This window comes from Haemorhous mexicanus, chromosome 23 (genome assembly GCF_027477595.1).
Source record: "Haemorhous mexicanus isolate bHaeMex1 chromosome 23, bHaeMex1.pri, whole genome shotgun sequence".
Classification (NCBI taxonomy): Eukaryota; Metazoa; Chordata; class Aves; order Passeriformes; family Fringillidae; genus Haemorhous; species Haemorhous mexicanus.
The window spans coordinates 7,548,550-7,575,055 of NC_082363.1; the positions used below are offsets into that span (position 1 = coordinate 7,548,550).

The 26,506-nt window shown below is 54.3% G+C and overlaps 1 protein-coding gene across 2 annotated transcripts; it reads left to right on the forward strand.

The window, feature by feature from the left end:
• The first annotated feature begins 705 nt into the window (after positions 1-705).
• On the forward strand, positions 706-25,934 carry SPSB1 (splA/ryanodine receptor domain and SOCS box containing 1). 2 transcript variants are annotated; one of them, XM_059866542.1, is made up of 3 exons: positions 706-860; positions 19,542-20,355; positions 23,949-25,934. In XM_059866542.1, exons 2-3 carry the CDS (start codon positions 19,662-19,664, stop codon positions 24,074-24,076), a joined length of 822 nt encoding a protein of 273 aa, XP_059722525.1. In that variant the 5' UTR covers positions 706-860; positions 19,542-19,661; the 3' UTR covers positions 24,077-25,934. The 2 variants fall into 2 exon arrangements, with proteins under 2 accessions (XP_059722525.1, XP_059722526.1); XM_059866543.1 differs by lacking the exon at positions 706-860 and adding an exon at positions 12,266-12,439.
• Positions 25,935-26,506: the final 572 nt, after the last annotated feature.

Genomic DNA, 26,506 nt, shown 5'->3' on the forward strand with positions numbered 1-26,506 from the left:
CTCCGGGCACGGAGACTCCGCCACCTCCCTGGGCAGCCCCTTCCCGTGCCCGATCCCCCTTTCTGTGGAGAAACGCGCAACTCTGTGTGCCCGTGCGGACACCGAGGATGGAGCCGTCGCCAAGAGCCCGGAGATCCCCAGCGCCACGCCCGGGGCTGCCCGCTACTTCCAGCCTGAGGGAGCGTGGCACAGCAGCACCGAGCAGCCCGGATCTCCCACAGAAACAAACGGGCTGGAGTGGCACAGCAGCACCGAGCAGCCCAGATCTCACACAGAAAGGGGCTGGAGTGGCACAGCAGCACCGAGCAGCCCGGATCTCACACAGAAAGGGGCTGGAGTGGCCCAGCAGCACCGAGCAGCCCGGATCTCACACAGAAACGGGCTGGAGTGGCACAGCAGCACCGAGCAGCCCGGATCTCCCACAGAAAGGGGCTGGAGTGGCACAGCAGCACCGAGCAGCCCGGATCTCACACAGAAACGGGCTGGGCACAGGGGCCGCCGCTGTGCCCCGCGATCGCGACCTCCGCCAGCGGCAGCGCCCCAGATCCGCTCCGTTCCCGGCCCCGCTCCGTTCCCGGCCCCGCTCCGTTCCCGGCCCCGCTCCGCAGCTTCCTCCGCCGGTCCCGCTCCCGGCCCGGCCCCGCTCCCGGCCCGGCCCCGCCCGCCGCCGGCGCTGCCCGGGCGGAGCGGCCGCGCCCCGGGCCGGGCCGGGGGCGGAGCGGGGCCGCGCCGGGCGCTATTTGGGCCATGTGATGCCGGCCCGGCCCCGCTGGGCGCGCCGGGAGCAGCGGGCGCGGGGCTCGGCCTGCCCGGGGCACGGCACGGAGCGGGGCCATGGTCCGGCGGGCAGCCCGGGCACGGTAGGAGCCGGGTGCGGGCGGTGCGGGGCGGCTCCGCGGCTTCTCCGCGGCCTCTCCGCGCTCCGTGCCAGCGGAGCGGGGCCGGGCAGGGCCCGCGGGCGGTGCCCGCTGCGGAGCCGGGGCGAGGCCGAGGGCCGGCCGCAGCCCTGCCGGGGCCCGGTGCTGGCAGCGGGGAGCGGCCCGGGGGCACCGGTGATGGGGCGAGGGGCACCGGTGATGGGCTGAGGGGCCCCGGGGGCACCGGTGATGGGGCGAGGGGCACTGATGGCGCGGTGGGCCCGGGGCTCCGCTGCCGCGCCGGGGATGCCGCGGGAGGGGCGGCTGCCGGAGCCCGGTGCCGTGTGAGGGCTCGGAGAGCAAACGCCGATAACCGATGCGGATCCCTCGGTGGAGCAGCGGGGTTGTTCCTTCAGGGTCTGCGGGGGCTGCGGAGCACACCTACAAGGTCTGGCTACTGTGTCGCTTTTCTTACTGCATAAACCTCTGCGAATACAACGGGGGCTTACATAATCCTCTATCTGAAGGACCTAGACTGTTGTTATAAGGTCAGTCTTGCTGTAGCCTCCTGCTGGACTATGCCGTGTTTTGTCCTTATTCCCTGGCTAAAGTGGGCAGCCGGAGTGCCTGGTGGCCATGCCTGATTCAAAAACTGTCAATTGTCTGAGCCGTGGCTCGGGATAAGGAACTTTACAACACGATTGTAAAAATGGGAGTTTCTCCTTGGAGAGAGATCACCTCTTTCTTTTTTTCTTTTTTTTTTTTTTTTTTCCCAGCGATAGTGATGCAGGATGGCTCAATGAACCTTTTGTCCCAGGAGTAATCTGTGTCTTTCCCACCCCTCTGACATCTGATTTCTACACCAGATGCAGCGTTGTAAAGCTCAGTAGCACAAACAGCTCAGTCTTGCTGGTGTAAGTTGGCTGCTGCATCACGAGGACCAAACTGTGCAGAGCCTCCAGGGCCTTACAGTGAGAGTGGGATGGTCAGGGTGGCTCTCCCAGCCTGCAAGGAAGGATATTTCCGTGGTGAGTTAATAAGGGAACAGCCAGGAATGCCACAGAGCCGTGCTGCTGTTTACAGAAGTGGAGGAGCATCGTCCCTGAGCTGCCCTGTCCCTCCCTGCCCTGTCACCGTGTCACCCTGCTGGCCCTGCCAGGGCTCTCAGTCCTGGTGCTGATGGATGCATAAAGCAGCAATTTGCTCCTCACCCCCCTTAGAGGCAGGGGATGAGCTGCAGCAGGGTATTCCTCAGGGCATGCTGGGCTGTTGCAGTGCAGCAGCCCTTGCAGCCTCTCTCCTCTGCTCTGGAGGTTACTGAAGTGCACTATGATGTGCTTTGGGGCTTGTTTGTAAACTCCTGCTGGATGCTGCTGAGACGTGGGCTGGTGTTCCAGGACCTGGCCAGCTGCTACGTGCTGTGTTTGTGTGCAGTGACTCGCTGCTGCTGGAGCTGGGGAATGGCCTCTGCTTGTTGCTCTCCTGTCTCTGCATTGGTTTTTTCCCCTGGACCCTATTTCCTTTCCTCAGAAAAAGTGAAAGCAGTCTGCAAGGTCTGCTTGTCTTGTGAGGGCTAATTAAGAATTCATTAAGTTCCTGGAATTTAAAATCTGTAGCTAATGAGCCAATGAGGACACTGTGCCAGGGTTTGGGACTGAGTGCAGACAGTGCTGACAGATAATACTCCAAGTCACAATGTGGCTTTTGAAGAATGTAAGATGTGGGTTGGAGTATGTTCTGTGGCTCTCTGAGGTTTGTGTCATGGTCAGATTTTGCAGCTGATGCCTCTGCATGTGCTGGAATTGGCATCTGATGGGCTCTGAGAGGCCAGGGCGAGTGGTGGCTGTAATTTTGGGCTTTAGTACACTTGTACTTACTGAGCCTGGAGTCACCCAGGGCTGGTGTTGACAAGGGCTGAGGATTAACTGGGGCTGGCAGGGAGCACCAGTGAGATGATCTCAGCTGGGCCGAGCTTATCTTCATGTCCTGTGGCAGGAGCCTTGTCCATGCATTAACTGGCAGAGTAGCTCAGCATATCAGCAGTGAGGATCAGCTGAGAGCCCTGCCTGAGCTGTGAGCTTCCCAGACCCGGTGTTGTGGCTGGCTGTGGAGCTGCTGCCCCACTCCTGTGTGTTTCCAGGTGTGAGATGCAGCTCATCCCCACAGCTTGCCTTGCCAAGTCACGAGTCAGACACCAGTTGCTTTCAGACAAAGCTCTGTGGTGCCTGCAGAGTAAAAGTGAGTAAGTGTCTGGTACCAGGCTGCAGTCACTGGGTTCCTTTGCTGGTGGCCTTTGCAGAATGAGCTCATGTCAAGGTGTTGACTCACTTTCAGTTACTGCACTGCTCTGGAAAACAAAGACATCTTCCCTTGAGTTACTCCATGTGAGTAACTGCTGTAGCTGTCTCTGTTTCCATGAATAATTGCTGAGGGAAGAGTGCAGTTGTCCTTAACAAAGATGGGATGTGGGCTAAAGGTAATGGCCAAATGCTCTCTGCTGAGGGTGAGAAAATACAGCTAAAAAATAATAGTTTCCAAGCACATGGTGGGAAAATGTGCTGCTGTTAACTGTGTTTTCCCAGGGACTACTAAAACATCCATTCCCTTTTAACTCTGTACTGCTCTGCCCTTAATGGTAATGCTTTGGAAACTCCTGGGATAAAGTAAATTGGTCTGTGGCATTGGTCAGAAAATTCTCTTGCAGACTGAGTGGTTTTTACAGCAAAAAGAAAAATCCTCCTTCTGGGTGTTAATTTGGTACAGGAACTGCTTTTATCTGTAGCTCTGGGGTGGCACGAGCTGCCTGAACTCTGCAGTGTTTGAGGGAAGGAGATAAAAAGAATTTTCCCTGGTAAGATTGGTTTGGTGTGGGCTGGGTGTGGGGAAGGCACTGACAGAACCCTCAGTGCAGCGTGAGCCATGTCCTGCTGCCAGAGAAACTGAGTCAGCTGTGCCAGCCCTGGGGCTGCAGGCTGCCCTGGCAGAGCCCTTTAGGGCTTTAGGAAAGCCTTGGCTCTTTAGGAAAGAGGAGAGGGAAGGAGGATGTCCTGGAGCCCAGGGAGGAGCAGGTGTGAGTGCTGCTGCAGGGCTCGGTGCTGGCTCGTGGCTGCTGGGGACAGCTCTGTCACATTTGTCCTGCCTGGCACTGCCCTGAGTGTCCTGAGCTGTGCAGGGCAGCTGGTGGCCAGCTGGCAGTGTGTGTGTGCCCCAGGGAGCTTGGTTTGGAGGGATGAGGGCTGCAGGCTGCTCCTTCCTCCTCATCTCCTCATGTGTGGCCCTGCTGCCGCTGCTCCCTGGGCATTCCCAGAGGATCCAGGAGTGCTTTCCCTGCTGACTGGGGCTGGGGTGGATGCCAGTGCCAGGCTTTATTCGTGGGCTCTGCCATGTGGCTCGTCCTGGCAGTGGGGTGGAAAAGGTGGGAAATGCCTTATCTGTGCACAGTGAGGGGCTGGGGTTGGCAAGGCATGGGCTTGCCAGTGGTCTGTTCACGTGGAAGGTGCCTTGTCATCCTCCCTCCTGGTTTTGTGTGTTGTACTTCAGCAGCATTGCAGGTCAGAGTCTTTTGGGTTAGCATCTTTTCCTTGTTTAATACAGAGACAGCCACATGGCTTTGCTTTGGCTTTTTTCCTTGATGCTGGAGGGTCCTGTCCACTGACATTTCCTTGCCTCATGGCTTTGTGAGTTTTTTCTATTCTAGAACATGGGAAGACAGACTTCAAGCTGAAGCAGTGCTGCTGCTGCATTGTAAGAGTAAAACTTCCCCTGGGAGGAGAAAGTGACACTTTTCTTTGTTCTCTTACAGAGCTTTCTCTTTGAGGAAAAAGCTTTTTACTTAAACAAACAAACAAAAGGACCCCAACAACCAGCACCATCTGCCAGATACCAATGCGAGAGCAATTGAGAGTTTTGGGGCAGAAGGTGGTGATGTCTGAATGGAGTTACCAAACATGGGCTTTTTCTTTTAGCCTGGAAGGGGAATTTGATGAAGCTCCTAAGTCAGAGCAGCTGTGTCGATGTTAGCTACAAACTGCTTTCTTTGGAGAGCTGGTATGTTATCAAGTCAGGAATCTGTCCTGAGGAGATCCCAGATGGGGCCTTGACACCATAAATGTACAAAGGCACTCAGTTGCACAAAAACTGCAGAAACAACTTTGTTCTGAAGAACGTGAGCCACAGATGGTGAAGTGCCAAGAAAAGCAAGCAAGGGGTAAGGCCAAGCTGTTCTCTTCATGAGAAGGCTGCATTGGTCTCAGATGTTTAGAAATTCTTGGTGCAAACTTCTGCAAGCTTCTCCGAGGATAAATTCTGGTTTGAATGGCCTCTTGTAAATGAAAATCTACTTAATGCAGAGATGTGAAAAATGCCTGCATCCTAGCTATAGTGTTTGGAGGTTAGTAGCAGGCCCTGGAGTTTGCCAGGGTGTGGCTCTTGCCCTGATGCCCTAATTCATTGCTGGGTGGCAATGGCTCTGTGCTGCAGGGAGAGCAGCATTGCTGCTCAGTGAGAGGAGAACAAGGATGACTCTTGGAATGCTTCCCCACAGCAGCCTGTGCTCCTTCCTGCTGAGAGTGGGGATGCTGGGTGTGAGGGCTGGATGGGGTTGTGCTGTGCTGGCAGCAGCTCCACGCCGAGATCTCCCTTGATAGTCACCCCTGGAGTCTGACTTGATTGTCAGTGCTATTTTAAGGCTGAACCCGTCTTGTTTACATGTGGGCAGCGAGGGAAGGGTTGCTTAGTCCCACACTAATCCCAGGGCAGTCATGCATCTGGGGCTTGGAGGTTCAAGAGGTGCCCATGTAAAGAAACGCTCAGAGCTGTGTGACCAGCTGGTGAGGGGTAAGCTGAACTGGGAGGGCTCGTGTCTGTGTCCCAGTTCCTGTAAACTCCGACAGCTGCAGAATAAACCTGCTGACCCTTGTGCTGAGAAGGGTTGTGGGCCTGTGTGGATCCAGAAAGTACCTGGCTTGATGCCTGTGGGCAGGAAATGGAGATGCTTGGACTCTCTGTGTCGGGTTTGTGTGACAGGCATGAGCTGCTGCAGGCTCTGCTGTCCCCTCTGTCAGGGTTCTGAGCACTGCCTGGTGTCCCCACAGTGTCACTGCCACGTTCTGGGGCTGTGCATGGGGCACACTGTGCACCTCCAGCTGGAGCAGACTGGAGCTGGGGGTGGGAGTGAATCCAGCTATTGACTGTATACCTGCAGGGAGCCAGGGTGCTGCTCCCTCTGTTTTTCCTCTGTTCCTCACCTCACAGCGTCCTGGGGTGCTGTGCTTCCTCTGGCAGGGATCAGAAGGGCAGCAGGCAGTGGTGCCAGCCTCAGAGCTGGCTCTGGGCTGATTCAGGCACATGCATCTCCCAGCACAGCACAGTCTGCAGGGCAGGAGGGCTGCAGGCATGGCCCTGATGGCACAGGACATTGCTGCAAGCTTAGCAGTGGGCCAAGGTGCAGCTGCTGGGCAGAAGTTACATCAGCAGCTAACCTGCTGTTGTGAGCTTGGGGGATGGTCAGAATTTGGGGAGGGGAGACAGACCAACACCAAACTGTGCTTCTGGGGTTCCAGGCTGTGGGTTTGACTTGCTTAAGGTTGAGATGGGGAGAGGAAAAAGGGCAAGCTGTGTATCTTGAGGTTTTTTATGTATTAGTGACTGAGCTCCATCCTGGGACTTGGATGCTGTGTTTCTTGATAGCTGCCTTAGTTACCTGATCTTCAGGTGATCCACTCAAGGACCAACAAGCTGCTAAATAGTTGGATTTTTTTAAAGTGTGTCAAGGAGCAGCTTTGGAGGGAAGGGAGAGCTTTCACTCAGCTGTTTCACTGGCACTTGGTGCTCCTGACCCTCTGGCTAGCAGGCTGTCAGGTGGCTGCAGATGTTGCCTTCTGGTGAGATTTTGAAGGGGCAGGTCCTGTGTGCCCACGCAGGTCCAAATCTGCACTTGTGGCATGAGTAACAGTCACGTTAAATCCCAGCCTTTATCTGGGTAATCTGGTAGAGCCTGGTGTGACACGGAACTGGATTTGCAGGAGGCACAGCTCTGTGTGTCAACACTCCCAGTGGGAGGGGACACCTGGTGAGAGTGCCTGGAAGGAGCAGTGCCCACATCTGCAGGGAGCATTGTGCAACTGCCCTCTGCAGAGCAGGGCACTGCTGCCTGGGGAGCTCACCAGGTGTGCTGTGTCCCTCCAGGATGGCAGAGACCTCCAGGTGCTTGCCAGTGAGTCTGCTGCTGGACTTGGGTCACTTTGGAAGGGAGTCTGTGCTGCTGGTGCACTTCAGTGCATGCTTGGTGTTTCTGTTTCTCCTCTAAGGAGCTCCTGCTGTATTTCCTGCAGGAGGGAGTTCAGCTGTGACTCAGGAGGTGCCTTCCATCTTTGCCCTTGCTGTAGGGATGTGGTTCCTGAGGCATGCTGGTGTTCCCTTCCAGGCAGAGCAGCTCAGCCTCCTGCTGTGGCACAGCCCCATGGCAGCACAGCAGCTGTGGGTTAAACAGAATTTCTGCACACTGGGACGTGGCAGCAGCCCCTGACTGAGCTGAGCAGGTGAGGCTTTAGGCCAGAGGTGTGTAAGGCTTTTGGGATGCACCTAGGAACAGGCAAAGCAGAATGGGGCGTGTGTCTTATCCTCTGGATAGATACAGCAATGCTTCTCTGTTCAAATGGAGAAGATTTGCAAGTTTTGGTAAGAAATCAGAATTGAGTGGCTCTTGGAGCTTTAGGTAGAAGAGATTTCTTGATGCAGGTGGGCTCTGGAGAGCAGTGTGCTGTGTATGAGGGCTGAGGACAACCCCCCTGGGTGTTTAAGAGAGGAGAAGGGGGTTGAAGCTTACGGTCACTCAGGTGGACAGGAAGGTGTTACAACCAGCACTTGTTCAGAGGCATGTGCTCTTATGTTATTTGGATTAGGCTGTCTTCAAACTTGGCAAAAACTCCAACCAATCCCCAGTCTAGACTGGTTCTGAAAGAATCCTTGGCCTCATGGGAATCTCCATTTCAAGGTGCAAAGCAGCACAGCAGAAGGCACAGCTGGGATTGTATTGGCATAAAACCCTTCTCAAGGGGAAAACGTTCAGTGTGCTCTCCAATCTTGTTTTGGCACACTTGAGGGGACCACAGGAGGAGCCTGTGCAGAAATGGTGTCTGACCCAGGCTTGTGGGACCAGCTGGAAGTCCTGGGGTCCAGGTGGACACAGCTGATGGCCCAGCAGGTGGCAGGGTGGCAGCAGGGACAAGGTGGCTTTCAAGGCCCTCTGTGGAACCCTGTTTTGCTTGGAGTCTGTCAGAAGAGCTGGGCACAGTTATCTGTGCTTAGATGGATTTCTCCAGGGTGAATAGCTCCACAGCCAGCTCTGTCCAGTCCTGGCTGGTATCTCCAAGGGATTGGTGTTACCTGGGGAGGTGCAGTTGATGCTTCCATTGAAGGTCAGCAGTAGCAGTTGATGAGCTGACTGCAGGAATAAAACCTCAAGGTGAGTTTAGTCTGGTGTGAGGTTTTAATGGAGGAAAAGGCTGTTGGATGTGGTGGCTTTGTTTGATGTTCCAGACAGTGACAGTTTACATCTGTCCCGTGTTTGGGAGCTTGTGGTGCACTGGGTGGTGGGTGGCAGTGGCTTTCTCATTGCTTTCAGACTGGTGTTTGCACACAGCAAATCTTGGCCAAGCCATCCAGCCTGCTCCAAAGGAGGAATCAGAACTTCAGCAGCAGCCAAGAAACAGCTGAACATACTTTGAGACCAAGCAGCCCAGAAAAGACAGAAGCCTGCACACTGGAGACAGCATAGCTGCCTTATCTCTGCTGTTCTTCATCTCTAAACTTTGAAAAAGCAAGGCAGCTTCTCTCTTCTGCTTGTTCCTGAGTGTGTTGAGTGCATCTTGCTTAAGAACAGATCTCTTGACTGTTTCTACAAGGCTCTTTAGTCTCTATTTCTTAACTTCTATTAATCTGTCTCAGCCCTGGTTTTCTGACTGGAAACTTTCCATTGATGTCATGGGAGCTTTCCGTGGCCCACATCAAATAGCTGGGTTCACCAGGAATTAAGTGACTCTACAAATGTTTATGTTAAACACTTATTTGGAAGGCATGTTGACTTATGAGGACCTGTGGTGGCTGTGGTATGTAGGGAGGATAGGTTGGCTGTACAGCCTTTGTCTTGCCTTTGAAGCCTGGAAGTGCTGGCAGCTGTTAGTGCCCAGATAAGGGCTCAGGAGTGTTTCATCACTGACTCCTGCACTGGTTCTTGTCTCCTGCACTGCAGAGGTCTCTCTGTGGGTCACCTTCGTGGAAGGGATGGCCAAGTCTGGATAGTCACAGCAGAAAGCTGTTGGCATAATTACAGGTATGGAATTTTGTTGTTTGAGAGGGGAAAGCCACAGTTTAGTCTGCTGAGGAGCCCTAGGGAGGGAAGGAAGGACATGTGTGTTCTTCAGACCCTGCTTACTCAGGCTCCTGTGGTGGTGTCAGAGCATTTGGAAGGTGGAAACAGAGGGGATAAAAAACATCTTAGCATTCCCTGTCGCCACCACACAGAGCTCAGATGCTGAGCAGTGGCTGTCTCCTTCCTCCCCTGCAGGACATTGTGCACACTGGAGGTGGTGAGGAAGCCCCTTTAAAGATCACTTGGCTTCCAGAGTTCAAGCTTGTGAAGCTGTTGCTTAGGAGTGAATTTCTGAGTGTGTCCCAGGAAGACTAAGGGGCAAACTTCACCCCTTGCCACTTGAAGCAGTGTTGCAGCTACTGTGAGCAATGCTGCAGTGCATGTCTTGGTCACTTTTTTTGGCAAAAACATTTGTTCTGTATTACCACAACTGCTATTTCCAGGAAAAAGTTGCTCTGGGATATCTGGCCACCTTACAGAGCAGATGTCCTCTGAAAGCAGCATGTGCATTCCTGCAGCCACAGTTTGTATAATGTGCTTTTATCCTCCTCATTTTGGTGCACTCTGCACTTGTAAATATGATTTGTCTGGTTGAGCTTTTACAGGGATAAAGCTTAAAGCAGGCAAGCTAGAAAGCTTCTCAAAACTGCTGCTTTGTGAAGCCTTTTGGTGGATGATTTAGGAAGCCAGCCAAAGCTTTTGGGTCACCCTGGCTGTCTCAAAGCACCACAGCCATTTCAGGGACCCTTTCAGGTGATGGGGAAAGCAGAACCCTGCATCACACTGAGTCTGTGCTCACTGCCAGCTCCAGAGAGATGTGCAGTGTCTCTTCCTAATTATGGGATGTCCCAGGTCAATTATAGCTGAACACAGAGTCCAACCATGTCATTAAACGTTTTTGGCTAATGACAAGTCAGAAATCCAGCATCATCCCGGCATGCTCTGCTCTGGGGAGTTGCTGAGTGTGTTCCAGTAAAGCTGGCAGTGTGAGCTGTCTCTTGTGCAATCTGTCTGCCAGGAATATCCTCCTGGTTCAGCACTTGGGAGCTGCTGGGCCATCCCTGCTTGCTGCAGTGTGCTCCTGGACGGGGAGGGCTCCCCTTACCCAGCCTGCTGCTGGAGTGCTTTGCTGCATGTTGACAAATGTCTGGGCACTGCTCTGTTCCATGTTTATCCAGCTCTTTCCTTGGGTTTTTGCTCCTGTAGCCAATGTTTGAGTTCCCAGCTCCTGGCAGCTGCCTCAGGAGTGGGAGGTGAGCAGCAGCTCTTCGGGAGGCTGGCAGCAGGCTGGGTCAGGCAGAGTGCACTGGGCACAGGGATCCTCCCTGCCTGACAGTTCTTTAAAGGTCACATGGAGCAGCTTTCCACACTCCCTGCTCCTCAGAGCAGGCTGGGGATGCATGCTTCCCTTCTTCCACTGCAGCAGGGATGGTGCTGAGGGAGCCTGTGCAGGAGCAGGCAGTGCTGGGCAGAGCAGAAATGTCACTGCTGTTTGCTGGGCTCTGCCTAGTGCCCAGACACCCTGGAGCTGCTCTGCCATGGGGTGAGAGCTTCCTTCTGCTCTGGAGATCTCTGGGGAGCTCTGGAGGCCTGGGGGAGGGAGAAGGAACTGGGAGCTGAGGCAGGGATGTTGTGGGTTGGAGCAGGCTGAGGTTCTGGGTGACCCTGGCGTAGCAAGCTTGGATTTGTCTGGACTCCTCGCCTCAACTGGCTGCTGCAGTGATTGGAGAAGAGAAATTGCATCTTCTGGCTATGTTGTTGGATTTGGAAAGGGTTTTTCCACAGCTTTTGTTATGTTTAAGGGTGGTTGTTGTTCCCAGATTAAACTTGAATAGAAAACATAAGGCTGCTGCCAGCTTTCTGTCACAGACACCTTTTATCTTGCATTCATCTCTTCCAAGCAGATGCTGCTTTCATTTCTTCTCCCTTTTTTTTTTTTTTGCTACAAGACTAAAATTAACAGCCCTTTGATGCAGGGGAAGAAACTGTATTTCAAAGCAAAGTACCTAGTTAACTTTGATAGTAAAACTGCTGGTTTTATCTTGGAGGTAATTCCGTGTTCCTTGGAGACAAATCTGAGCATTGGGAGCTCCTGAGCCCTGCTTGCCGTGGGTGAAGGTGCACATCCCTCCTCACCTGGGAGCACCAGTGCCTTCCTCTGGGGTGGGAGGTGCAGGTGGAGCTGAGCAGCTCCAGGGGAGGCTGCAGGTGGGGAAGGAGGTGCCAGGCACTGGTGTCATGTGCAGGTTGTTCTCAGAGCTGCAGTTTCAGGGGTGCCAGCCACAGCCCGAGGTGTGGAGGGACTGGGGGAGCACAGCCTGTCAGACAGGGCAGTGGCACTGCAGCAGTCTGTGTCCAGAACTGTTCCTGCCCAGCCCTCCTGCCTCCAAAGACTTGTCCTGAGCCTGAGCTCCATGAGAGCATCCAGCTTTGGCTCTCATCTTTTCCAGTTAAAAAGAGCAGCCCTGTTCCTGCAGTGCTTCCTAGAGGTGATGTGAGGGCTGTTTCCAATGGGGGGGTGAAGCCAGCCTGTCCTCAGAGGGAGCCCTGCTGCTGGCCAGGGCTGAGCCCAGCCCTGCTCCTGTACCAGGAATGGAGAGTTCCTAAACCCAGGAATTCTGTGGCTGGCTTGGCCAGTGGCTGGGCATGGCAGAGAAGGTGCTGTTGTCACCCTTCAGCACCGTACAGGAACTGTCTGATGCAGCAGGGGCACATCTGCTGTGCAGGGCATGGCCCAGGATCTCATTTCAGAGCAGGGCAGGGCAATACCTGCTGGAACTCACCACGGCAGGTGGTTTTGCCTGTGGGCAGCTGCTGGAGGCACTGGAGAATCTGAAAGGCTCTGGGGCTCTTGCTTGAAAGAGCCTGTGAGGAGCCCCTGCTTCGGGTGCATTGCAGGGTGGTGACTTCTGAAAACATCCCTTTGCTAAGTGAGCAGAATGGTTTCCTAAACAGTATGAAAAAAGTCACTTCCTCAGTGACTCAGCTGTCTCCTCTTGTGAGGCTTTTGTCCTCAGTGGTGACACCCTCAGACTCCACAGACCTCAGGACAGGAAGAACCTGAATCTGCAGTGCAAAGTGTGAAAGATCCACCGGGGTCTTCACACACAAGGGTTTGACCTCAGTCCTTTCCTTCAACACCTGGCCAGGCCAGGATGGGCAGATCTGGGTACACATTGCAGAGGAGTGCTGAGTTTTCCCATGTGTCAAGGTAAGGCAGTAAGGCATGTGAACTGATCCATGGCTGTGTTGCTGAATTTGCTCTGTGGTTTGAAGGCACCAACAGCTGGGACAAGGGGCTGAATTCCCTTGTTTAGGATTTATTTGACCTGAGGATGAACACAAAATTCAACCTGAAACTGGCTGGTAAGGAACTGGAGTTGGACAGGGAGGAAGATGCTTAACCCTTGTGTGAGACATTTTGTCACCATGCAGCTTGCCAAGCTTTGGACCAGGTTGCCCAGAGGTTGGACAGGCTCTGGTTTTGAAGGTGAACAGGAGGAAACTGGTGAGAGAGAAAGGAGGATTGGAGTGCCAGGGAAGCAGGGATGGAGCATAACTTCAGTTCTGCCCCTCGAGGCCCTGGTTTTGCTGAATGTGCTGCTCTGGCCTCTGAATCAGAGCAGCATCCAGCTCCTGGTGCTGTGAGAGTCTCTTGGAGGGAGCAGGGGCTCTTGCAGTGGGCCAGGATTTGTTTGTTTGCAGTGCATGGCCCAGATTTCAGCAGGGCTGTTTCTGCAGTGAGGAGCAGTACCAGACACTTGCACAGCTTCCCTCTGGCAGGGATGGATTTGATGTAAATACACGTGCTGAAGCTTCAGACACAATAAACGTATTTGGGAGTAACAGGCTGAGTAATCTGGTGCTTGGCAGCTGCTCTGGTTGGGGATTTTTGCTTTACTGGTAGCAGTGCTTGTGACATCCTCACATGAAAAAAGGAAGAGACAGTAACTGAACAACTTCATATTAGAATAGCTCCAGCTACACCTGCTCCACCTGAGGAGGAGTCCTGCTGGCTGTGTCTCCTGACACAGAGGTTGGGTTCCTTGAGGAGCAGGGGTTGAATCCTCACACTCCACTGTGGATGTTTTCAAACCATCTGCTGGAGGAATGCTCTGCCCTGCTGTCACCTGGGGAGGGGTGGAGGGGAGTTCTGGTGGGTGGCTGCTGAGAACATGGGTTTCTGTTAAAAAGGGAATTCATGAACTGTTTTTAGGGGAGAGCAGGGCCTTGTTGTGCAGAGTTTTGTCCTGATGGGTTGGTGGTGGTGTTTGCCACAGCCATAGCCAAAAAAGTGCTTTTGATACAGGAGTGGAAACTCTGGGCAGAGGTAGAAACATCAAACTTCATTCTTTCAACCCACTGCTCCCCTCATTATCAGACAAAACTTATGAATCCAGACAGTTAAGGAGATGAGGGATGGGCAGTGGGCAGTGTGGGCTGCAAGTTAAGTGGGGAGATAACAAAAAGCAGGGAGTTGTTGTGCAAGAGGGTGGCTTATTCTGGATTATGTGGGCTTCTTTAATGCAGATGGTTCAGAACATAAACATTTACTGGTTAAAATTCATGGTGGCTTAATTGTGGAGGAAATGCCTCTCTAAATGCAGCCTGTCAAATGGCTCCAGTGCTGGAGGGACAAGCATTCAGCAAGCAGGGCAGTTTGACCAGGCCTTTCAAGTGCTGCTGGGTTATAAAACTGGGGGGTTGTGTTTGCCATGTGCCAGGCACAGATTTCAGCCTCAGAGAGCTGTGAGGCTTCTTCTGGAAGCAGGGCTGGTATGCAAACTCTCAGTATCACATGGGAAATCAGCTGAAGGTGGCTGGACAGGCACAGAGGTGTAAGAAGGTGAACCTATGGATGTGAACCTGTGCCTGTGACCTCTCCTGCTGCTGCTCATGTGACTTCTTTGTGGTGGCTCCTAGTGTGCAGGCAGCTTGTAGGCACATCTCTTGGGTGCACCTAGGGAAATTGGAGTGTGAAGAGTCTGTGCCTTTCCCACCGTGTACAGGTGCTGCCTCTGCTCAGACTGAGCTCCCTGCTCTTTCCTCCAGAGGAATCTCTGGAGTGCAGCACAGCTGAGGCACAAAGCTGAGCTCAGCACCTCTGATCAGCATCACTGGTGTCCCCCAGCAGGACCTGTCCCCAGCTCCTGCACTGCCAGATCACATGGCATTGTCACCCTGGGAGCCTCGGGGGATGCTCTGCACGGTGGCCTGGCTGGCACCTGAGCAGGTGACAGCCTCTGCTGTGGCACTGAGCATGGTTCAGGTGCTGCACTGTGCCTGGAACCCCAGGCCATCAGGTCACTCCTATGGGTGCCAGCTGCCTGTAAAGCCTTGCCCAGCCCAGAGCTCAGAGCTGCTCCCTTCACCAGCTGGCTGCAGGCAGGTCTTCTCTCCAGCAGGAAGCTGGAGAGCAGCACAGGGGAGAGAACATCATTGGTGCAGACAGATGACTGCAATCTGCCTGTGAGAAGCTATTTTAAAGAGTCCTGATTTGTGCCTGGGCTTTAACAGGCAGCTGACATTCATAAGTTACCTTATGCAGGGCTGGAAGGAGCCTAATGACCTTTGAAACATCCACTGAGCTTCCTCTGTGAGGAAAAGCAGCCTGAGTTCCCTTGTTTCATCTAAAGAAATGCCTTTTCTCTGCAACCAGAATTGCTGTTTGTGACCTGCCTTCAATGGGAGAGAAGATCTCTGGCACAAGCTTCTGGAACTCCTTCTGAGTTGCTTCCATCATCACAAATATTTTGCAAAGTGAACTCTCTCCTGTTGCTTAGAGTTATTTTCTGCCAGATTCTGCAGCATTGTAGTTCACAGGAACTGGCTGGGTAGGTGGGCAGTGGAAATTTGTTTAAGTGTCTAGCAAGTGCCTTGGCTGAGGATGGGTGGTGGTTATTGCTTCAGGTTTTCATTGACTCAGATGTGCTGCTGTGAGTAACCTCAGAGCTCTGTTCTGGAGGGATGGCTGAGAGGGCATTGCCAAAACAGCCACAAATCTTCAGCAGAGCTGCCTGAGCAGTGCCAGGGTGAGGAGGAGAGCTGGTTCACACAGACAGGCTGCTCCTGTGGCTCCAGGTCCTGGCAGAGGGTGCAGTGCCCTGCTGCTGCCTTCCCTGGTGGGCTCAGGGTGGGCTGGCTGTGCCAGCTGCTCGAGGGCCAGCAGAGCCCTGGGGCTGGCTGGGGCTGTGTGCTGTGCTGCCCTCCCAGCCCAGGGCAGCACTGCAAGCCCCCAGGGACTTGTTCTCCCTGGCAGCTCTCCATCACAGGGGCTCTTGCTCTGCTGGAGCATTTTGCTCTTTGCTGGGACACGTGCCACCTCCCCTTGCCCAAGCTCTCTGCTCTGTACTGTGGTTTCACTTTCTGTGGAGGCTGCAGAGCCCTGCCAGCAGCAGAACCTGCCGAGCCAAGCTGCTGCTCCTCAGGAGGTGGGGCTCAGCAGGTTGCCCCTGTGGCAACCTTCTCCACGAGCGAGGCTGCCAAAGCCATTGGAGGCTTGCCTGGCCAGTCCTGATCCCAGCTGCAGCACTCCAGACTCGCCCTGGCCGTGCTGGTGGTGCTGTTGTTCTGTCACCTCTGCTGGAGCTGCCTGGGCTCTGCTGGCACAGCTCTGGGGAGCTCAGCAGCACAGGTGAGCTGCCTTTTCCCAGGCTTTGGGCAGGGGCTGGGAAGGTGCTGAGGCCAGGATGCTCTGAAGTGATTGCATCAGTGCTGGGCCAGGGCTGAGAGCCCACCTAGGCCAGGTGTGACAGTGTCACAGCCCTCCTGGGCCAGGTGTGAGAGCCCTCCTGGGCCAGGTTCTGCATTGTGGAGGGTATTTGTGGATATTTGTGGGGTTTCTGGCTGTGCACATTCCTACCTGCCAGCAGAATGGGAGCTGTGGGGCTCCTTTGGCTGTTGGCTTGCAGGGTGGACATTCAGCCCAAGAAAGTTGACCAAGTTTTCTTTATGCTTTTCTAGTGAAATCATAGAAACCTGAGCAAAACTACAGTGGGTTTGTTAGTCTCATTCACTGGTGCTGTCAGGGATCCTTTGGTTCAGCTTTTAAAGCTCTTAGCAAGTCACTGACCATGTGCAGTATATATAAATTTCCTTTTCTTCTGCTGAGGTGTGTTCCAGGCTGGAAATCTCTAGGGCAGGGCTCTGATTCATTGTCTGCAGAGCACCCAGAGCCTGTGAGGTGTTTAAAGGTTTGGCCTCTTATCTGTACAAGTACACCTAATGAATTTATGGGAAGGAGATAAAGCCACAGTAAACTGACTTGAAGAAATAAAGTAAAAGTGGATCAGGAATCAAGGAGCTGAGGATCCTTCATGTGTTGCTGTTGTTGATGCTGCAGACAGGTGTCCTGGAGGTGCAGAGCAAGGCAGGGACAAACTCTGTGAAGGACCAGAGCTTCTGAGCAGCAGAGAGAAGCTGGCCACCAGCCCCAGGCAGTGGCTTGCTTGCAGAGCTGTGTTCTCCCTATTTAAAGTCTCCCTAGCAGACTTTGCCTTCCATTTCAATGTCTCTGCTGTCTCCTGCCCTGATCTATTTGCAGCAAGCACTTGTTTTGGAACCTGGCATTTCCTTCTAGCGTGGCAAACTGACAGCTTGCTCTGAACACCTGAATGGGAGGGAGGGCTAATGCTCACTGAAAATAGCAGGGAATACTTTTCTCTGAGACACCCTTAGAATTTCACTCCCTGGTTTTCAAGCCCAGAAGTTAACAATAGAACTGAAAATAGCATGGGAGCAGGAGTGCATCCTGGGGATGAGCTGGTGCTGGTAGAGCAGAGCTGAGTTGCAGCAAGCCTGAGCTGTTGATAAGACAGATAAAAGCACTTTCAGTGTTTACATTTGTCCTTAAACCTGTAGCAGCTCAGAGGTTTTGAAGCCTCGTTCCCCAGCCTATCTTCTCATTTATGGCTGGCTGTGTCTCCTGTGGAGCTGCCCAAGGCACTAATCCATTCATTTCACAGGATGAGCCTTTCTGCCTCCCTCCTGCCGAGGAAAGTGCCTGCATTGTCTTGTGCATGAAGAGGCTTTTCCTCTCAAGAGATGAGGGCACAACTGTGCTCCTGACTGCAGGGCAAGGTGCCACTCTGCAGCTCCAGCCCAGGCTGGTGCCAGCAGCAGCAGAGCCAGCTGTGGGCAGGGATTGTTGCCTTGCCTGACAAGGAGCCCTGCTGCACTGCAGTCCTGCCATGGGCTGACTGTACCTGCCTGCTCTCACTCTGACCCACCCCTCTGCTTCAATATTTTCCCTTTCTTCACCCCTTTCTCTTCATTCTGGCCATTGTCTTTGGTCTGCTGTGAGCAGTGCCTGGGAAAAGGTGCTGACCAGGGTGGGTGATGAGTGGTGCCTGTGTCTGGCACCTGCTCCTGGGCAGAGCAGGCACTCGGGGCTCTCCTGCCCCTGGAGTCCCACCAGGGTGGTTCCCCTTCTGCTGCAGCAGCCTCAGAAATAGATGAAGCTTATGTTGGCAAAAGGCAAAAAGCCACAATGAACAAGGCATTGTGTTGCTAATGAAGAGCACAGTTGTATTCCCTTACTTCTCCTGAGTATTTTGTGCTTCAAAGAGGTCTGCACCAGTACTCCTGCAGTCTGCTTTGGTTTGGTTCTTGTTTCCTATGCTGTGTTCTCACATGTACTGCACAGGAAATCTCTGCCTCTCCTCCCTCTGCCGATGTTTTGTTCCCTTATCCTAATCAAAATTCCAACAGCTGAATTTGCCTATGGGCTTCCACGTGTGCCTTGCCAGTCCCTTGTTGTCAGCTGTTGTCCATGTGCCTCAGGCCTTGGAATGCCAGGGAGTTCACCTGTGCTTCTGTCTGGCTTCATCCCAGCCTCAGCAAAGAGCCTGCACTGCCCCTTTTCCAAAGTCACTGCTTGGGGTCAGCATCAAGGTGCCTCTCCTGGGGAAGCTCAGCTGAGGTCTGCTTTGCCTTGCCCTTGGGATCCCTTGGTTGGAGTTGCTGCTGTTCCTGAGGGGCTGTGATCCAAGGAAACTCGTGGGGCTCAGCAGCTCCGCCGTGAGCTGTGGCAGGGTGATGCCCTGGCAGCCCCTGCTGCCCTCCCTCAGCTGCTTGTGCTGTTTCTGCTTTTTCAGCTGGTGACCAGCTGGCTTACACAGTCCAGGATTTGTTTGGATGTTGTGGATGGTACTTATTTAACTTCCAGGATGTGGAGGTCATCTCAGCAGCTGATAACATGGTTGGGCCTATTTAAATGGCATCTCCTGTCTCAGTGCCCAACATCTGAGGTCCCTGAACAGTTTGAAATAGCTGCACTGCAGCCTGTGCATTGGGACTTTCAAAGAATCTCAGGCATTTTCCTCTCCATTCATGCTTTTTTAAACAAGTGGGTAAGGAAAGAAAATATAGTCTTGTCTCTTGTTACTTAAGAATTGGGATTTAGCTCACTGCTCCAATGGCATACCTTGGTAGGAAAAGCCTGTGGGGAAGCTGCTGAATTCACCTCTAACCCAGAGCACAATGAGCCTTCCCTGTTCACCTTCTAGCTGGAGCCTTGCTGATGTCCAGTAATCTTATTTTTAAACCAGATCTGATTCATGCTCTATTTTCTATGCCAGATGAGGTCCTTGGTTGTGAGTAAGTGTTGTGACTGTAGCTGGCAGGAGCGCTGCATGATTGCCTCACTTCAGGAAATGTTAAAATCACACTTTTTTTTCTTAGAAAGCTCGTTTGCACCCCTCCCACTTCTAATTCTCCTAATAGCTGCCCCCAGTTTGGCAGCTGTGTGACAGAGGGCTGTTTGTGTTGCTGAGTGAGAGCAGAGACACTTGAGGGGATGCAGTGCTGGAGGAGAGGTGCACAGAGTGAGCAAGGATCTCTGGCCAAGCTGGCTTAAACCTCCCAGAGCTTTCTCTACAATCTGGAAGGAAAACTGCTCAATTGTGGGAAGGATCTTGCTCCTCCCCCTGGACTCTGCAGCTGAAACTGGGGATTTTTTTCCCTCTTGGAGAAGAGAAGCTGCTCGCTTGAGATGAGCCAGGCAAAGGTTTATCTGCCTTTGGCTGCAGGGGTTTGGAGGGGCCAGGAGCTGCTGGGATGAGTGTCCCCCAGCAGCTTTGGTCTGCTGCTCTGGACTTGCAGCCAGGCCCCCGAGGTACTCAGCACAGCCTTAGTTGCAGAGAAGAGTCTCCTCAGCCTTGCACCCATGGCCAGCTGATGTGTGCACCCTTCCTGGCTGCTGGGAAGGAAGCACACGTTGGGATGAAGAGCTGAATGCTGTGCTCTGAGCGTGGCACACAGGGCTGAGTGTGCTAATGTTTAACTTGTCTCTTGTTTTTCCCTCCATCCCTTAGGCAATCCTGAGTGGTGCACATCTGGACGAAGCCTGCTGGCAGCCTTTCCTGCGGGGCTGGATGACAGCAGGAGTGCCAGGTAAATCGATGAGCCTGTGAGGAGGCGAGGCCGGGCCGAGGATGGGTCAGAAGGTCACCGGGGGGATCAAGACCGTGGACATGAGGGACCCTGTGTACAGGCCGCTGAAGCAGGAGCTCCAGGGGCTGGACTACAGCAAGCCCACGCGGCTGGACCTGCTGCTGGACATGCCCCCCGTGTCCTACGAGGTGCAGCTGCTGCACTCGTGGAACAACGACGACCGCTCGCTGAATGTGTTCGTCAAGGAGGACGACAAGCTGATGTTCCACCGGCACCCGGTGGCGCAGAGCACGGACGCCATCCGGGGCAAGGTGGGCTACACGCGGGGGCTGCACGTCTGGCAGATCACCTGGGCCATGCGCCAGCGCGGCACCCACGCCGTGGTGGGGGTGGCCACGGCCGAGGCGCCCCTGCACTCCGTGGGCTACACCACCCTCGTGGGCAACAACCACGAGTCCTGGGGCTGGGACCTGGGGCGCAACAGACTCTACCACGACGGCAAGAACCAGCCCAGCAAAACCTACCCCGCCTTCCTGGAGCCCGACGAGACCTTCATCGTGCCCGACTCCTTCCTGGTGGTGCTGGACATGGACGATGGCACCCTGAGCTTCATCGTGGACGGGCAGTACATGGGGGTGGCCTTCCGAGGGCTCAAGGGCAAAAAGCTCTACCCGGTGGTGAGCGCCGTGTGGGGCCACTGCGAGATCCGCATGTGCTACTTGAACGGACTGGACCGTGAGTATGAGCCCTGCTCGAGCCCTGCAGCACAGCCCGAGCCACCCTGGGCAGGGTCCTCCTCTTTCTGCAGGGGTGAGGGTTCGTGTCAGCCCCAGCACTGCTGCGTGCAGCTCTGGGTCTTCATGGAAAGTGCACAGAGTCTGGCTGGCTGCACACCTGTGCTGTCACCAGGGCGCTCTGCAGGGAGCAGGCAGGGCCTGGGGAGGTGCTTTGGTGGGAGGAGGTGATGCCAGGTGTCCAGCTAGAGATGGGAGACCTTGTATTGCTCCCAGAAGAGCAGCAGGAATGTTCTTCTGACAGTTGCAGCACTGGCCCTGGAATCCTGGTGTCTCTTTACAGAATAACAGTCTCTGAGACAATCCCCTTCCTTCAAGGGGATGTTTAAAATCCCTTGCAGGCGAGAACAGGGACAGATCTTCCCCTCTAGGAAAATGGGGATGTTTTCTATCTCTCAGAAGGGTGGCTCACTCCCCTGCCTCTCTCAGAGCAGGGTGTGCTCGTTTCTAGCAGGGGGCTGGATGCTGTTGTCAGCCCAGCTCGCATGCCAGCCCTTTTACTAACAGGCACATCGATCTCTAGCTAAGCTTAGTAATAAATTTGGCTGTCCAAATGTGCTAAAGTCTGTTATCTCTCATAGTCAGAAGTTCCCATGGGGCCAGACTGTGACTCAGTCTTCTGGGTAGGGTGGAGGAGAGAGGTGAAGGAAGTGGATTAAAATCTGGATTTATGTCGCTAGTGAGATAAATTTGGCAGTATTGCTATGAAGAGTAGTTTCCCCTGCATTCCAGAGCAGTGTCTGCTCAAGGGCTCTTCTGTTTGTGCTGGAGGTGTCCAGCACTGGGAAACCCTGAGTGCCACAGAGCTGCCACCAGGCACCAGAAAACTGAGCTGTCAGAGTGACCAGGAGAGCCTTGCAAAGGGGCAGGAGCAAAATCTGCAAGTGCTTTGGGAAATACACTTCCACTCTGCAAGACCAAACAGAGAGCTCTGGGCAGAGCACTTTCTCACCCAAAGAGAGCCCAGCTCTTTCTGCCACAAGAGCTTCAAGGAGGTCAGCAGCTCCAGGAGCCAGGTTCTGATGAGGGCCCGAGCCAAGAGCTGCAGCTCCACTCCAAGGCAGGGAGCGTGTGGAGCTGCTGGAGCAGGGGAAGGGCCACCTCCAGGCTGGAGCTGCTGTGGTGAGCTCTGAGCTGAGGAGTGAATGGTGGGCAGCAGGCCAGCAGGGACGGGATACTGGTCTGGCACAGAGAGAAAGAAGGTGTCTGGCTCTGAGCACTTGGGAGCAGTCAATGCAGCACTGTCCAGGGATTGTGCTGCTTGTGAATGGAAGGAGGTCGGATCTGTGTGTGTGTGCTTGTTCTGCTGTCACCCTGGGGTGTCGGGGCTGACTAGGTGAGGTGCTGAGTCTCTGTGGAAGAGCCTCTCCTTTAGGGCCACTGAACTGAAATGTGCTTGTTCTGTGAGTATCTCAAGGCTCTGGGGGTCAGGCCCCTTGTGCTGCTGGCTGGGCAGTGCCTCTGTCCCAGCTGTCCCTGTGCAGGGCAGGCAGAACTGGGGCAGGCTCTGAATGCAGTGAGTCTGTGCCCCAGTGCTTTCAGAATGAGCTGCCCTGGGCAGTGCCAGGGGAGTGCTGCCAGGCTTGGGGCTCTGGAGTGTCCCAGCCAGGGCAGAGAGGAGCAGTGTGCTGCAGGAGCCTGTCCCTGTTCAGGGGCAGCAGGGAGCCTGGGCTGGCTGAGCAGCAGACAGGGCAGGGCTGGGTGCAGCCTGGTGGCACAGAACAGGTGACACAGGACAGCAGTGGGGAGTGCTGGGCTTGGCAAGTCAGGTTCACGTGCTGTGGAGCTGGAGGCATCTACCAAAGCTACTGGAAACTGCAGCTTCTGAGCCAGGCTCACCTGTGGGTGCTCTCAGGTGTCTGTGAGCAAAGGAAGCTCCCTAGTGGTGCAGCAGAGCCCTCAGGCCACAGAAGGAGGGCAGTTATCTGCTTTGGGATGTGTCAGCCCTGGCTGGGGGCAGGAGAAGCCCCTCAGGCCTGAGCAGGCTCAGCAGTGAGGAGCTCATGTGAGTTTTCCTCTGGTGCAGCTGGGATGTTTTAGTCTGGCTTTGACCTCAGTCCCCTCTGTGCTCTGAGTGACTCCTCAGCAGCCAAGGGCCCCTGTGCCATTCCTGAAAAACTTGTATTATCTTGTTCAGGGGTTTAAGTACAGGATGCAGAAAAAGATAGCCAAAGGCTTGTATCCTTCCTGGGTGTGTGACACGGGAGGGACTGCTCTGCTGGAAGTGCCACGGTGCGAGCAGGAGCGTGAAGCTTTGACAGATGGCTCTGTTTTCCTTGGGAGCTCTGCAGCAGAGATGGAGGGGCTGTCATCTGTTCCCCTCCTGTGTGAGATAAATCATGCTGCTTTCTGGGTACCCAGACCCCCTGAGGCTCTGGCTGCTGTAGCCTTTTCCTTCAGTGACTCTTACTAAAGTTTCTGGGCACTGCAGTAAGAGGCACGAAGTTGTGTTCAGGACTGGAATTGCAGAGGAGGAACTTCCAGCTGCTGTTGTGGGGCTGTTCCCTCCACACTGTGGCTGGAGTAGCCTGCAGACACCTCGTGCCCTGCTGGAGTGCTTGGTGAGCTGGAGCTGTGAATGGCTGAGGTGCTGCACACCTGCCAGGGGTTCAGTGCTCCTGCTCAGAGTTCCTGGGGTTTAGAAGCAGCAGGGTGAGTGGGTGAGTGTGCACCTTGTGCCAGGTGTGCAGTGCTCCTGCTCAGAGTTCTCTGGGGGTTTAGAAGCAGCAGGGTGAGTGTGCACCTTGTGCCAGGTGTGCAGTGCTCCTGCTCAGTGTTCTCTGGGGGTTTAGAAGCAGCAGGGTGAGTGTGCACCTTGTGCCAGGTGTGCAGTGCTCCTGCTCAGAGTTCTCTGGGGGATTTAGAAGCAGCAGAGTGAGTGGGTGAGTGTGCACCTTGTGCCAGGTGTGCAGTGCTCCTGCTCAGTGTTCTCTGGGGTTTAGAAGCAGCAGAGTGAGTGGGTGAGTGTGCACCTTGTGCCAGGTGTGCAGTGCTCTTGCTCATTGTTCTCTGGGGTTTAGAAGCAGCAGGGTGAGTGTGCACCTTGTGCCAGGTGTGCAGTGCTCCTGCTCAGTGTTCTCTGGGGGTTTAGAAGCAGCAGGGTGAGTGTGCACCTTGTGCCAGGTGTGCAGTGCTCCTGCTCAGAGTTCTCTGGGGGATTTAGAAGCAGCAGGGTGAGTGTGCACCTTGTGCCAGGTGTGCAGTGCTCCTGCTCAGTGTTCTCTGGGGGTTTAGAAGCAGCAGGGTGAGTGTGCACCTTGTGCCAGGTGTGCAGTGCTCCTGCTCAGAGTTCTCTGGGGGTTTAGAAGCAGCAGAGTGAGTGGGTGAGTGTGCACCTTGTGCCAGGTGTGCAGTGCTCCTGCTCAGTGTTCTCTGGGGTTTAGAAGCAGCAGAGTGAGTGGGTGAGTGTGCACCTTGTGCCAGGTGTGCAGTGCTCCTGCTCAGTGTTCTCTGGGGGTTTAGAAGCAGCAGGGTGAGTGGGTGAGGCTGCTGCTCCTGGGCCTGGCTGGTAATGTCTTGGCTCTCTCTCCCCAGCTGAACCCCTGCCTCTGATGGACTTGTGCCGGCGAGCCGTGAGGCTTGCCCTGGGCAAGGACAGACTGGCTGAGATCCCCACCCTGCCCCTGCCAGCCTCCCTCAAGAGTTACCTGCTCTACCAATGACCCCCGTGCTCCAGGACAGAGGTGGAAGCGAGGCATGGATGGAGCTGCCCCGGGCTCTGCCCTGCTGGAGCTGCCTGGCCAGAGGATGGATCCCTGCACTGCTGCAGCCCCGTGTGCCTCCCCGGCAGCCCTGGCTTCACAGCTGAGTGCTTTGTTCCTTGGGAGTCCCTTCCCCAGCACGCTGACAAAAGGAACATTTACAGAGGCTCTGTGCTCCCCTCTCCTCCTGGGAAGGGCTGGGCTCGAGGGGAAATGGTTCTTCTGTACCAGCCCAAGGGAAGGATGGTGATAAAAGAATAATGATAAAAGTAAGAATTAAAGCATAATCTGAGGGAAGAGGAGGCATGAGGAGGAGAAATGTTAAGACCACGTCCTGAGAATGGAAAGGCTCAGGATGGCCAGCAGAGTTGGAATGAGTCTGGAGTAACATAAAGAATTAATTGATGAGTTTTTAAAAGCCAAAAAATAAAAAGTACAACCGCAAGCCCTGAAACGCCAAAACCAAGAGCCCTTCCTCCACCAGGACACTTCTTAACTTGGAGAAGGTGGTTGTGTTGCTGATGTCTGTATCTGTGCTGGGACTTCTCACCTTGCTCTGTTGCTGTTTCACAGGTGGTGACTCCTGTGTTCTCGTTTAGCACCAGTGCTCCTCCTGCTCCTGCTCTGCCTCCTCCGTGGGTTTCAGCTGATTTTGCAGCCAGGCTGTGTCCCCACACCCCTCCTCCCCAACTGAGAGCTGCAGCTTTTGCTCTGGGGTCCCTGGCTGGTGTGGGACCGTGTGTGTGAGCTGTCACACAGCTGCCACACAGCTGCAGCTCCTGTCCCCTGAGCTCTGCCCCATGCTCAGGCTTCAGAGAAACCTCCATGTTCTCTAATGGCACTGCCAGGGAATTCTCTTCTTGATAAGCTGCTTAAATCCATCCAGGCCAGGCTCAGGTCTGTCCCAGACCACCCTAATCCCCACTGAACCCTGCAGGAGGGGCTCTCTGCCCTCGGGGGGAGGCTGTCCCAGAGGAGGGGTCTCAGGGGGCTGCACAAGTGCCATCAGCAGGTGAGCAGCAATCCCGGGGGCTCAGGCAGGCCAGGGGTGATCCTCAGGCACAGCAGGAGGAAACTGAACCTCTGCAGAGCTGGGGAGCAGGAGAGCTGCAATAAACAGGACAAGCAATTCAGGCAAATCAGCACATCCCAAATAGATCCTCAGTAGCCAGGTAAAGAGGTGACACTCCTTTATTAGCAGGAGCTGCTCTCTTGACCTCTCCACAGGTTACTATGCTGCCTTTCTGGGGTTATTTTGCACATTTCTTTGTGGTTTTTTTCTTGAAAAATGTTTGTGTGATTGTTTTGTTTTGTTTTTGCTTTTGAGTTATCCCTTCAGTTTTGTGTAGGTACAAATGAGTTTAGTTGTTGAAAATGTTAATATATATATGTGGGGTGTATGTATAAGAAAATGTTTTAAACAGCTGCTGTAGGGTACCTTTTTGAAAATAAACTACTTGCATAGTATATTTTTTAAAGCACAGAGTTGGTGCCAAGACTGGGTGGGGTGTGATGTGCCCCTTTTTATTCTAATATTATATGAGGTTTTTTTTCAACGTAGGGGTTTGTACTAGTTTCTGTTGCAGGGTGGGACACAAAATTCAGTGTGTGGAGCCCTGCTTGGTTGCCTTCAACTTGACCAGTGTCTTCCAGAACTCCAGGGAAGTAGCTGTGTTCTCCCTACTTCTGATGCTCTTTGTGCTCCCTCATTTCCATCTCTCCTCACTTCACCAGGACATGACTCTGTACAGTTTAAAATCCTTTCTATTTTATGACTGTAGATAGCACTCAGTAACCTAATAAACTTTATTAAATATTATTTGGTGGTGGGTTTATTTGCATGAACTGATCTGATTTCTCTGTGCTTTGTTTCTGCACGGGCAGTGAGCTTATTCCCAAGGAGCCTGCCCAGACAGGCAGAGCTGGGGCTGCCTCTGCCTCCCCTCTGCTTGGAGGAATAACAGCCTGCATCCCAAAGGTGTGCACGGCTGGGGCAGGCTGCAGCCGTGGCACCTGGCTGTGTGCAGCCCCTCAGTGCCTCAGAGGTGGAGCTGGGTGTCACCTGGGGTGAGGCAGCCCTGGCTCGCTGCTGGGCCCTGCTTCCCAGCTGGTTTTACCCTGCCTGCTCCCAGCCTGGGCAGGGCACAGAGGTCCCACCATGTGCCAGCCCCGAGGCTCAGCCTCTCCAGCTGTGGTGAGGCTTCGGCCACGGTGAGGAAGGCTCCAAGTCCTCCTCCTGCCCACACACTTCTCTGTCCTCCCTGCAGCCACCAAGTCTGAGAGGAAGCCAAATCTTGTCATGAGTATCACACACACTGCAACATGAGGGTCAGGCACAGCCTGAACTAAAGCCTCATTAATTACCTGCTTAATGGGGTGCTGGGGAGGGAG

Coding starts and splice junctions, on each gene's coding strand:
- SPSB1 (XM_059866542.1), top strand. CDS start 19,662: ATGGGTCAGAAGGTCACCGGGGGGATCAAGACCGTGGACATGAGGGAC. Junction 20,356..23,948: donor CTACTTGAACGGACTGGACC/GTGAGTATGAGC, acceptor CTCTCTCCCCAG/CTGAACCCCTGCCTCTGATG.